Genomic DNA, 13,677 nt, shown 5'->3' on the forward strand with positions numbered 1-13,677 from the left:
CTGCACAATATTTGACTGATATTGTACATTCAATGTTTTACTTTCAAAATTGACCTTTAGCCATTGACATAAAATTCCTGACACCCAACCAGCAACACCTAAAATGACTAATACAATAATTGATACAGGAAAAAATATCCTAAAGTTTCATGATGGATCCATTTAAACTCAAGCACTGCAGAACCCAGGTGTATGCCAATTGGTGCATGGCAGCAATAGCCCGGCTGCTTCGACGGCTTCCATCGCAGAGGGGCAGGCCTCTGCCCAGACCCTCTTCTGGCCCCAGCTCCTCTGCAAGCCTTAAATCCACTCCTTGGAACAAATAGAATTGTCAAAATGTTTGAGAGATATAATTGAGAGATGGATGCAGAACCCCTTTCCTCCAACCATAACGATTAAAAAATAAGCTTTTGGTCTCCAGCTTCCCTAGATCTTACCCATCTTGTGACCAGTCACATACTGGCTCGCTCTGCCTTCTCCACCAGTCCTCACTTACCTGCAAAGAGATTGACTGCTCCTTCCCAAGTATCTACTCCTCAAGTTCCTCATTTAAGTGTAGCGCTTGTTCATTGGGCATAAGCTGCCTTCTGAGGCCCACCTGGATAGCGCTGTTAGAATTTTACAGCTTTCTATTAGATCCTCCCTCTTTTTTCTGAACTCCAGCAAATAAAATTCTAATTCATTGAGCCTTTCCTCTTATGTCAGTTCTGCCATCCAAGAATAAGTCTGGTAAACTTATGTTGCCCTCTCTCTGTAGCAAGAATACTCTTCTCACATAAGAAGACCAAAACTGCACACAGTATTCCAGGTGTGGTCTCAGCAAGGCACTGCATAAAGTGTAAAAAGACTTTATACTGCACTTTACTTGAATCCTCTTGCTATGAAGACCAACATGTCCATTTGCCTTCTTTAATACTTGCTGCATGTGCAAGCTTATTTTCAGCAACTGATGTACGAGGACATCCAGGTCTTTGTGTATATTTCTCTCCCTCAATTTATAGCCATTCACATAATAAGCTGCCTTCCTGTTTTTGTTACCAAAATGGATATCCTCCCATTTATCCACATTAATCTGCCATGCGTTAGCCCACTCACTCAGCTTGATCAAATCATACTGAAGCATTTGTGCACTCTCCTCACAGTTCACCCTTCCACCCAACTTTGTATCATCTGCAAGTCTGGAGATATTATCTGAATCTGGAGTACAAAGTAAATGCCAAATACTTATAGGACAGTTAACCTCACTTCAATGGTGGGCAAATTGGTAGATTCAATCCTGACAGATCACTTAGAAAGGCATGGACTAGTCAGGGATAGTCAGCATTATTTTCTTAAGGGAAGGTCATGCCTTACAAATTTGATTGAAATCTTTGAGGAAGTGATAAGGAGGAACGATGAGGGTAGTGTAACGGATGCTGACTACATGGATTTTAGTAAAGCATTTGACAAGGTCCCACATGGCAGGCTATCAGAAAAATAAAACTCAATGGGATACAGGGTAATATGTCAAATTTGATCCAAAGTTGGCTTAGTAACAGGAAACAAAGGAGGCAGTTGATGGCTGTCCTTGTGAATAGAAAGTTGTTTCAAATGAGGTTCTGCAGGGCTCAGTGTTTGTCTGCCTTTTATGTGAATGGGGCTGATAATAAAGGTTATTGTGTTTAGCAGAGCAAAATTAAACAACAAAGTAATCTAATTAATGCCTGTGTTTAAGCAAGTTACTGCATTTAAGTTTTTTGTTTAAACTACAAAACCGTTGTTGAGAATTGATTATTCACTAAGTTTGCAATTGGTTATTCAAAACAAAGTCTCATTTGGATCAATTTTGAGGGTTTTTGTGTTTACATTTACCCTGTTCTGAAGGCAGATATAGAAAGGCTGATTTGGTTCGGCTCTCTGACTTTGTGTCACAAAATGGTGATAGTCTACCACTTTGTTTGTAGAGGGGATGACAAGAAAGTATGCTTTGAGCACTGCAGACAGTTTTGGCACCTTATCTATGAACAGATATACTTGCACTGGACACATTTCAGGGAAGGTTCACTAAGTTGATTCATGGAATGAATGGTCAAGAGTGTGTTGCTGGAAAAGTACAGCAGGCCAGGCAGCATCCAAGGAGCAGGAGAATCGATGTTTCGGGCATAAGCCCTTCACCAGGAATGAGGCTTGTGGGTCGGGGCTGAGAGATAAATGGGGGTGGGGGGGTTTGGAGAGAAGGTGATAGGTCAGAGGAAGAAGTGATGGACAGGTCTGGAGGGTGGTGCCGAGTTGGAGGCTTGGGACTGGGATAGTGTCGGGGGAGGGGAAATGAAGAAGCTGTTGAAATCCACATTTCTCCTGCGTAGTTGCAGGTTCCAAGGCAAAATATGAGGTGTTCCTCCTCCAGGCATTGGGTGGTAACAGTTTGGCAGTGGAAGAGGCCCAGGACTTGCATGTTCTTGCCGGAGTAGGAGGGGGAGTTGAGGCGTTCAGCCACAGGGCGGTGGGGTTGGTGGGGAAGTGGCAGAGAATGATGTGATGTATGCGGAGGTTGGTGGAGTGAAAGGTGAGGACCAAAGGGGTTCTGTCCTCGTTGCGTTGGGAGGGAAAGGGTTCAAGGGCAGTGGCGCGTGAAGTGGAGGAGATGTGCTGGAGAGTATCTTCAACCACGTGGGAAGGGAAGTTGCGATCGTGGAAGAAGGATGCCATCTGGGACTTTCTGAGGTGGAATTGGTCATTGTGGGAACAGATGTGGCAGAGGCAGAGGAATTGGGAATAAGGGATGGCGTTCTTGCAGGGGGTAGGGTGGGAGGAGGTATAGTCTGGGTAGCTGTGGGAGTCAGTGGGCTTGTAATAGTCCACCGACTCCCTCGTCAGGTCTACATCCCCCACCAGCCCACACATCACTCCTGGCACCCTTCCCTGCCATCAGAGGAAGTGTAAAACCTGCACCCACACCACTCCCCTCACCTCCATCCAAAGCCCCAAGGGATGCTTCCACATTCATCAGAAATTTACCTGTACCTCTACCAATGTCATCTACTGTATCCTTTGCACCCAGTGGATGCCTCCGTGCAGAACGTTTCAGAGAATATCTGTGGGACACCCACACCCAGCAACCCCACCACCCTGTGGCTGAACACTTCAACTCCCCCTCCCACTTCATCAAGGACATCCAGGTCCACCGCCAAACCGTTATGACCTGATGCCTGGAGGAAGAACACCTCATATTCCACCTTGGGACCCTGCAACCACACGGGATAAATGTGGATTTGAACAGCTTCCTCATTTCCTCTCCCACTACATTATCCTAGTCCCAAGCCTCCAACTCAGCACCGCCCTCCGGACCTGTCCATCATCCCCCCTCTGACCTATCACCTTCTCCCTCACCTTCATCCAGGTATTGCTTTCCCAGCTACCTCCTCCCCAACCCCACCCCCCTCCCATTTATCTCTCAGCCCCGACCCACAAGCCTCATTCCTGATGAAGGGCTTATGCCTGAAACATCGATTCTCCTGTTCCTCGGATGCTGCCTGACCTGCTGCGCTCCAGCAATGCACTCTCGACTCTGATCTCCAGCATCTGCAGTCCTCACTTTCTCCCTCCTAGAATAAATAGGTTATCTTATGAAGAAAAGTTGAGTAGACTGAACTTACACTCTTTAGATGATTGAGAAGTGATCTTATCAAGTAAAGGATTTTGAGAGGGTTTGATGATGAAAGTGCTGAGAGGATTGTTAGGGAATCTATTACAGTGGCAGCTGGGTATTGCAATATATTTAAGGTTCAGTTAGACAGATCTATGGTTTACAAAGTATCAGGGAATATGTAGTTGGAATTAAGACTACCATAGCATTGAATGGTGAAACAGGTTTAAATATCCAAATGGCCTACTCCTGATTCTATTTTTTGTGTTATTATTTGATATTTGCCATAGCTCTTCTTGTCAAAGAAGGTGAGTGGAAGCAGCACCCTATCAAAGTGTCTGGGACACAAAATGAGAATGTGTCCCATTTACTGATCTAATGCCTATATTTGGAATGGCATTAGATCAGTAATTTCTGAAAGCTCTTATAACTTAGGACTGCGTAATTCAGTACTGTGAAATGATCCTGACTTGAAGGATCAAGATGTAGAATATGCTTGAGATAAGAAATAGTAAAAGTAAGAGGTAACTTGTGAGAATAGCTTCCAGGCTGCCCCCATCCCCTTTCAATAATTACACTGTAGGAGGGAGCATACAGGAAGAAATAATGGGTAATGTATGAATTAATCATGGGTGATTTTAATGTACATGTGGATTGGAGAATTAGATTGACCAGGGTAGCCTGGAAAATAAGTTCAGAGAATTTTTTGTTCATTTGAAAAGGAGAAGTATATTTTAGAAGTACTCATTTATAAACCTAAGCGAGGGTGTGAAGTCACAGCTGGCTAAAGTGAACTTTGAAATGAGACGCAAAGATAGGTCAGTAGAGTTGCAGTGATAGACTTTTCAGGAATTATTTAAAAACTCAACATGTTGAAGGACTTCTACTGTCTTCAGTCTTGAAGAAGCTAATTTTTGTGATGCTCTATTTCTGGAAATAAAATTAATTTACGAATAAAATAATAAAAAGGTAGAAATCAGACTAATAAGAAAAGGCTAGCTAGCAAATGTCAGCAAAGAGAAAATGTTTCTACATGTATTTGAATATAAAAAATAGCCACTAAAGCGATGATTCTCTGTAATTGAATCTTAAGAACTTGCAGGATACTTAGAAAACCATGGTGTTATCAGGTAGGGTTAACATGGCTTCATGAAAGGGAAACTGTGTCTCATATATTCATTTGCAAAACTGAAACTAGTCAAATGTTACAAAGATTAATCAGCACGTTGTCCTCAACTGTTTGCAACTCTGTTGCAAGGTGGCACGCTGCCTCACAACCTCACAGCGCCAGAGACCCGGGTTCGATTCCCGCCTCAGGCGATTCTCTGTGTGGAGTTTGCACATTCTCCCCGTATCTGTGTGGGTTTCCTCCGGGTGCTCCGGTTTCCTCTCACAATCCAAAAATGTACAGGTTAGATGAATTGGCCATGCTAAATTGCCCGTAGTGTTAGGTGAAGGGGTAAATGTAGGGTAATGGGTTTGGGTGGGTTGCGCTTCAGCGGGTTGGTGTGGACTTGTTGGGCCAAAGGGCCTGTTTCCACACTGTATAAGTAATCTAGTAACTATATCAATGATTTGGATGAGGGGATCGATTGTATGGTAGCTAACTTTACAGCTTTTGCCAAGCATGTTGAATTTTGCTGCTACTTATCTTTTGGAGTGGATAGGCAAATCTACGAGTTATGAACTCACTGACATTGAGAACTTACTCTTGGTAGGAAAGTAAATCATTAAGAATAGGTAGAGGGTCTGCAAAGATTTAGACAGGTTAGGTGAGTGAGCCAAAATTTGGCAGGTGGAGTAACTGAGTAAATGTAAACTTGTCAATTTTAGCAGGAAGAGTAGGAAAAGCAGTAGATTATTTATTTGGAGACAGATGCAGAGAATCTGAAGGAGCTGAATGTTTAGTACATTAATCACTTAATGTTGGAATGCAGTTACAGCAAATAATTAGGAAGAAAAATGGGAACATGTTCATGATAAAAAGAGGAATGGAATATAAAGGTAGGTTTGTTTTACTGTTGCTGGCCAAGGTGTTAGTGAGATCACATCTGAAGTATAGTTTTGGTTTGCATATTTGAAAAAAATGAGAAAATTGCTGTGTACAGAATTTGGAGGAGGGTCATGCAAACTATTCCTTGGGTGAAGAGCTTACAGAACAGGTTGGCTTACATCCATTGAAGTTTTGAAAAATGAGAGATGATCTTGTCCAAATATGAGATCTTGAGAGGACTAGTGCAGCAGATAGTTGAGGGGCAGCAGAAGCAGGCAGCTAAAATTAGGAAGACATAGTTTAAGAATAAAATGTTTCCTTTTTAAGACTGAGATGAGTTCTTTTTTTACCTTTCAAAGAGTCGTGAGAGAATGGAAGTCTTGTTGTTGAAGGTACTGGTGATTGGGTCTTTCATATTATTCAAAGCTGTTTATACACAATAGAATCAAAGGTTATGAGGTGCAGACAGGAAACTTGAGCAGAGACCGCAACCAGACTTGAAGGACCATATGGCATACTATGCTCAGCAGTTATGTGAGATCTTTCTTGCATTCCCATTTAAGAATGGAAATGTGAATCTATATGAATCCTTCCAAGCATGCGACTGCAGGTCTTCCCAAGCCTGGTCTAACTTAATGTTAAGGGTAGCTAGATTTATGATTGTTGAATAAAGGAATGCTTTGTTTCACAATTGGGCAGAGAATAGATTTGAACAAATATTTCAAATATGGAGATTGTGGCCTTTTGAAGATTTATTATTCAGAAAATAATTAAAGGATATAATTTTTAACAGAGGATAGCCTGGCCAAACTGGCCATAAACAGGTCAAGGCACCGGGCCATGGAGGGGATCCTTATGGCTGATTGCCTGCCCCTCTTCTTCGGCTACATCCCAGCCTGGGTGTCCTAAAGAAGGAGCACGCGGTGTCTACCAACACCCTCGAGCTGTTCAGGGAGAAGTGGGCATTGCAGGGAGTGGAGTATTTTATTTCCCCCTCCAACTCTATTTTGATTTAATCCCCTCCCTCCCCTTTACATTTTTGATCATGCAGCATTGCGCTTTGGTGAGAAAGACATGCTTGTCACTGGCCACTCGGGTGTTTCCTTTCTTCCTGGTGGTGGAATACAAATAAAGATTTACATACTTATTTTTCACTGTATCCTACACTTGCACAAACACAACATGGTTTCTGGGAAAAATAGGCACGACCGCGATTAGGTGGTAGTGCGGGGGTAAAGGAAAACTAAAAAAAAGGAAAACAAAGAAAAAAAAAATGACCAGGAAAATAAAATAAACAGAGGATTTAGAATTTCTTCAGTTCAGGGGACTGACTCTGAGCTGGCTGGTTGACAGCCAGTGTACTATGCGTAAGTAAATAAACATAGACCATAGAAAGGTACAGCACAGAAGGTTTAATCCTAATGTAAAATATGCTAACTTAACCTACGCACCCCTCAACTCACTACTAACCAGGTGCATATCCAGCAGTCTCTTAAATGTCCCTAATGACTCTGCTTCCACCACCACAGCTGGCAACGCATTCCATGTATTCACAACTCTCTGCGTAAAGAACCTACCTCTGACATCTCTTTTGTACCTTCCTCCTAATATCTTAAAACTATGACTTCTCATACCAGTCAATCCTGCTCTGGGGAAAAGTCTCTGGCTACTGACTCTATCTATTCCTCTCATTATCTTGTATACCTCGATCAGGTCTCCTCTCTTCCTCCTCCTCTCCAGAGAGAAAAGTCCAAGCTTATTCAACCTTTCTTCATAAGGCAAGCCCTCCAGTCCAGGCAGCATCCTGGTAAATTTGCACCCTCTTCAAAGCCTCTGTATCTTTCCTATAGTAGGGCGACCAGAACTGGACACAATATTCCAAGTGTGGTCTCACCATGGACTTGTAGAGCTGTAGCAAAACCTTGAAGCTCTTAAACTCAATCCCCCTGTTAATGAAAGCCAAAACACCATATGCTTTCTTAACAACCCTATCCACTTGGGTGGCAACTTTGACGGATCTATGTACTTGCACACCCAGATCCCTCTGTTCCTCTACACTGCCAAGAATCCTGTCTTTAATCCTATATTCAGAATTCAGTTCGACCTTCCAAAAGGCATCCAGGTTGAACTCCATCTGCCATTTCTCAGCCTAGCTCTGCATCCTGTCGATGTCACAACCTGCAGTAGCCCTCTATACCATCGACGACACCTCTACCCTTTGTGTCATCTGCAAATTTACTAACCCACCCCTCAACCTCCTCATCCAAGTCATTTATAAAAACTACAAAGAGCAGAAGCCTAAGATTAGAGCCCTGCCGGACCCCACTCAACACCGACCTCCAGGCAGAATACTTTCCATCTACAATCACTCTGCCTTCTGTCAGTCAGCCAGCCAATTCCGAATCCAGATAGCCAAATCTCCCTGTATCCCATACTTCCTGACTTTCTGAATGAGCCTACCATGGGAACCTTATCAAATGCCTTGCAGACATCCATATACAGCACATCCACTGCTCGACCTTCGTCGACCTGTCTTGACATCTCAACTCAATAAGATTTGTGAGGCATGACCTGCCCATCACAAAGCCATGCTGACTGCCTTGAATCTCACTATGCTTTGCCAAATAGTCTTAAATCCTATCCCTCAGAATTCTTTCCAAAACCTTGCTGACCACAGATGTAAGACTGACTGGTGTGTAATTGCTAGGGATTTCCCTATTCCCCTTCCTGAAAAGAGGAACAACATTCGCCTCCTTCCAATTCTCCGGTACGACGCCTGTGGAGAGTGAGGAGGCAAATATCCTCGCCAGTGGCTTAACAACCTCCTTTCTCACTTCCCGGAGCAGCCTAGGATAAATCTGGTCTGGCTCTGAGGTTCCAGTCGATATTGGGAAAGTTGAAATCACCCATAACAACAACCCTGCTACTTCTGCAATTTTCCATAATCTGCCCACCTATGAGGTCTTCAATCTCTCTACTGCTATTAGGTGGTCTGTAGAAAACCCCCAATGCGGTGGCTGTTCCCTTGCTGTTCCTAACTTCCACCCATACTGACTCAGTAGACAAACCTTCCTCAACAACCTTTGTTTCTGTAGCTGTGATGCACTCTCTGATTAGCAATGCTACACCCCCTCCTCTTTTTCCACCCTCCCTGTTCTTTTGAAACGTTCTAAACCCTGGAACATCAAGCAAACACTCCTGCCCCTGTGAAACCCACGTCTCCGTTATGGCCACAACATCGTAGCCCCAAGCACTGATCCATGCTCTAAGTTTGTCACTCTTATTTCGGACATTCCTTGCATTAAGGCAGACACACTTTAACCGATCCCTTTGTTTCATCGCATGAGAAACGTCCTGATAGATTCAATACATCCTGTCACTGCCCCATCTGCAACTGTCCCCTTCTCAGACATGTCGCTCTGATTCCCACCCCCCTGCTAAACTAGGTTAAGCCCTCCCAAATCACACAAGCAAATCTCCCACCCAGGACATTTGTGCCCCTCCAGTTCAGGTGCAACCCGTCCTTCATGTACAGGTCCCACCTTCCTCAGAAGGTACCCCAATGGTCTAGGTATCTGAAGCCCTTTCTCCTGCACTAGCCTTGCAGCCATGTGTTAAGCTGCATTCACTGACTGTTCCTCATCTCACTATCTCGTGTCACCAGTAGCAAACCTGAGATCACTACTCTACTCATCCTGCTCTTCAGCTTCCAACCTAACTCTCTGTAGTCACTTTTCAGATCCTCAATCCCACTTAAAAACTTCCCAGAAGTCCTTTGCCCCTCCTTCGCACCTCTCAGCAAATGGAGGCCCAGACGCCTGAAGTAAGGGTTTTAAACGGTTAAACTCACATTCCCAGAAGTCCTTTGTTCCTCCCTTGCACTTCTCGGCAAAAGGGTTACTTGGTGATGGGATACTGTAATTTCATACTCTCTGGCTTCACATTCGGTTTAAAAATTGCTAAACATTTAGATTAGATTACTTACAATGTGGAAACAGGCCCTTCGGCTCAACAAGTCCACACTGACCCGCCGAAGCGCAACGCACCCAGACCCATTCCCCTACATTTACCCCTTCACCGAACACTACAGGAAATTTAGCATGACCAATTCACCTAACCAGCACATTTTTGGACTGGGGGAGGAAACCGGAGCACACCCATTCAGACACGGGGAGAATGTGCAAACTCCACACAGAGTCGCCTGAGGCAGGAATTGAACCCAGGTCTCTGGCACTGTGAGGCAGCAGTGCTAACCACTGTGCCACCCACCAACCTTGCAGCCATGTGTTAAGCTGCATTCACTGACTGTTCCTCCTGAGAAAATAATCCCAGTTGATAAGAAATAAGTGAATATTTCTTGGAACTGGCTGAAAGCTGTTTACATTGACTGGTAATTTAAGAACTCAAAACAAAATCTAAACTGTCAATGCAATATTCAAGGATTCTATAAAGATTTGCAACTTGACAAAAGAGTTATCAAACTGGCAAATTAAAAGTCTTGTTTTCTATACAATATATTGTTTAACTGTATCTGTCTGTGTGAGAAGGAGTTATGATCAAAGAAATTGATTGTTCATTTTTGTTAAAGCTATACACTTGGTGTCTGATTTCTGTTATATGTAAAGTTTGGTGAGCAACAGTTGGGCAATTTTGAGGGTTATTGAATATTTTAATTTCACTATATTATGAATCCAGTTTTAGCAAAACCTGACTATTTTTGTACTTAGAAGGATATGGGCCAAGTACTGGCAAATGGGACGAGATTTGGTTAACATATCTGGTCGGTATGGACGAGTTGGACCGAAGTCTGTTTCTGTGCTGCACATCTCTATGACTCTAAGCTATTAATCATACAATATGAACGTCATGCGCACTGGCATCATAACATATTCTTAGTGGGCAAACATTGAGAGGTTAAGATACTTTACAATTAATTGAATTGCTCATGAATCCAAATGCTTTTTGAGTGATTTTAAGCAACAAATTTGTTCTCAGTATTTAATTATTATTTAATGAAAACATCAACTATATTGGAGTTATTTTACACGCATGCCAAAATCTTTCCCATGTTTGCTTCAAATCTTACCAGCCATTTCTTATACATTACTGATGCCATCTCTTCTCTCTCATACTTCGTGTACTCTTCTTCAGTTTTCTTCTTCTGTTCTTCCTCAGCATTTTTCTTCATCTTTTGCTTCAATTCTACTTTTTTATTTGAATTCCTTATGTTGTCACAAAATACAGCAAAAAAATCAAATTAGTTGTAGTAAAGCTATGTATAAAGAAGAAAGATAATATGAACAAGAAAATCAGCTTCAGCCAACTGAAGAAATACAGATCCCTATAGCAGCTTGCAGCAAATGGTTACAGACCATCTGAAGACCTATATAACTTGGCTGTATTTAAAATGCTGAAAGAAAGCACCCAGCACTTTTTGTTTTGAAGCATAGTGTTGGGCATGTTAGGGATCATCACTTCAACCCGGGTTTGGGATGAGTTTTTCACACAAATAACCCCTTTTCAGCTCATTACACATGAATGCTTTACGAGTTGAATGGTGAATCTTTTGGTGCAGAGGCCAGAAGGTTCTCACCTTACTGGGATCTTTCGGGGTCAAAAATTCAAGTGCAATATTTAAAAAGCCATCCAGACAGGCTTTAACTCACTGTGAACGCTGGATTCATTTGTCTTATCCCATTGGGAGTTATCTCTGATTCAGCAGACACTGACAACAAGGTTCAGTTATATTTTGCGAAACCTACTGATCATCCACAAAAGAAGGGAGATCCTCTTACCCAGAGATAGTGGTAAGATGCTTTCCTATCCAACTCAGGTGGCCTGGATTGAAATCAGTGCCAGTAAGGAACAAAATCAATGATCTCTTGCACTCAACAAGTGTAAGTGATACCATCTACTTACTGCAAGGTCACACTCAGTCTAACTATATAACTGTAAAGGCATGTCACGTTGCGTATGAACCTCAGGAACGCATGGATGATAAACTAAAGGGCTCACAATCACATCATCCTCTCAACATTCTAAAGCATTCCATCCACTACATCTCTTGTTCACCCACTGTTGAGTAAGGTGAAAACAATGACTGCAGATGCTGGAAACCAGATACAGGCAGAGCGACTGAAGGGTGGAGAGATAAATGAGAGGAGGGTGGGGGTGGGGAGAAAGTAGCATGCTGGGTTAGATCAAATCTCCTTTCCAGGGAGCGCTGTGGCCATTCTTGCTCTAATTGCAAGACAGGTATATTGCAAGAAATTAGTGACCCCGAAAGATCCCAGTAAGGTGAGAACCTTCTGGCCTCTGCACCAAAAGATTCACCATTCAACTCGTAAAGCATTCATGTGTAATGAGCTGAAAAGGGGTGGAAAAGCACAGCAGTTCAGGCAGCATCCGAAGAGCAGTAAAATCGATGTTTCGTGCAAAAAGCCCTTCATCAGGAATACAGGCAGAGCGACTGAAGGGTGGAGAGATAAATGAGAGGAGGGTGGGGGTGGAGAGAAAGTAGCATGCTGGGTTAGATCATCTCTCCTTTCCAGGGAGCGCTGTGGCCATTCTTGCTCTAATTGCAAGACAGGTATATTGCAAGAAATTAGTGACGAACATAGCAGTCTGCAGTTCTTAGTTGTACAGGCAGTATCATAAAATGTTTCCAAAGGGAGTGCATGACTTCATCAACTAAGTCTTCTTCTTCTACATCCAAAGGGGAATCACAGTTGTTATATCTTCAACCCAACTTACATCTGAGAAAAATGTATCCGATACCTCCATGGAGATTTTGACTACAACTTAAACCAACACAGAGACATTTGAGGTCCATTGTCTCGAGGTTTGGGATCACAATTTGGTGAACACATCAGTGAAATTGGTCCACAGCTAGTGGAGGAAGATCAGAAACCTTAGATCCCTTACTGATGGCGACCACACAACTGTTCTACCCAAACCAGGTGGTATGTATCAACATTGACCATAAGAGACATGGTGAACCTGCACAGACAAGCAGGAGAACATCAGGCAGCAATGCCACAGGCTCTCAATAGACTAAAGTGAAAGATGAAAAGGTCAATCCAAGTTCTGATTACTATTGTTGCTCTGTAAAATATTTTGGCCTCTGTAGGGTTTAGGAAGAAAAGGTATTTTCCTCAGCTGAGGTCTGCACAGCCAGGCCAACTTTCTCATGATATGAGGTAGGTTATGCCCAAATGAGATGTGAAGTAAAACCAGAAATTGCTGAAAAAACTCAGCAGGTCTGGCAGCATCTGTGGAGAGAAAACAGAGTTAATGCTTAATGAGAGCATGAAAAAGGCTTGGCAGGAAGGATTAGGGAGAATCTAAAGGCATTTTACATATATGTGAGGATTAAGAGAATGATCAAAGAAAGAGTAGAGCCGAACAGGGATAGCATAGGGAACTTGTGTATAGAGTCTGAGGAGGTAGGGGAAGCCCTAAATGAGTTTTTTGCTTCTGTCTTTACTAAAGAAAAGGACATTGTAGTGAATGAAACCATCAAGGAGCAGGTAAGCATGCTGGAACAGATAGAGATTGAGGAAGCTGATGTGCTGAAAATTTTGACAAACACTAAGATTGACAAGTCGCCAGGTACCAGACCAGATTTGTCCTTGGCTGCTTTGGGAAGCGAGAAATGTGATTGCTTCACCGCTTGCGAAGATCTTTGCATCCTCGCTCTCCAATGGAGTAGTACCTGAGGACTGGAGAGAGGCAAATGTAATTCCTCTCTTCAAGAAAGGAAATAGGGAAATCCCCAGCAATTACAGACCAGTCAGTCTCACGTCTGTCATCTGCAAGGTATTAGAAGGGATTCTGAGAGATAGGATTTATGACCATCTGGAAGAGCTGAAAATGTGTTGCTGGAAAAGCACAGCAGGTCAGGCAGCATCCAGGGAACAGGAGAATCGACGTTTCGGGCATAAGCCCTTCTTCAGGAATGAGGAAAGTTGGTCCAGCAGGCTAAGATAAAAGGTAGGGAGGAGGGACCTGGGGGAGGGGCGTCGGAAATGTGTTAGGTGGCTTCTGTGCAGAGGAGATG

General features: G+C 43.1%; 1 protein-coding gene across 4 annotated transcripts in view; it reads right to left on the reverse strand.

Moving 5' to 3' along the window:
• Positions 1 to 13,677, reverse strand: part of LOC122559357 (microtubule-associated protein 9-like) — a 179,314-nt gene that overhangs the window by 17,098 nt on the left and 148,539 nt on the right. For all 4 annotated transcript variants that reach the window (XM_043708800.1, XM_043708803.1, XM_043708801.1 and 1 more), the window contains one exon: positions 10,705 to 10,840. In XM_043708800.1, coding sequence (XP_043564735.1) covers positions 10,705 to 10,840 — 136 coding nt within the window. The remainder of the gene's footprint in view (positions 1 to 10,704; positions 10,841 to 13,677) is intronic.

The sequence above is a fragment of the Chiloscyllium plagiosum genome, chromosome 19 (assembly GCF_004010195.1).
Source record: "Chiloscyllium plagiosum isolate BGI_BamShark_2017 chromosome 19, ASM401019v2, whole genome shotgun sequence".
Classification (NCBI taxonomy): domain Eukaryota; kingdom Metazoa; phylum Chordata; class Chondrichthyes; order Orectolobiformes; family Hemiscylliidae; genus Chiloscyllium; species Chiloscyllium plagiosum.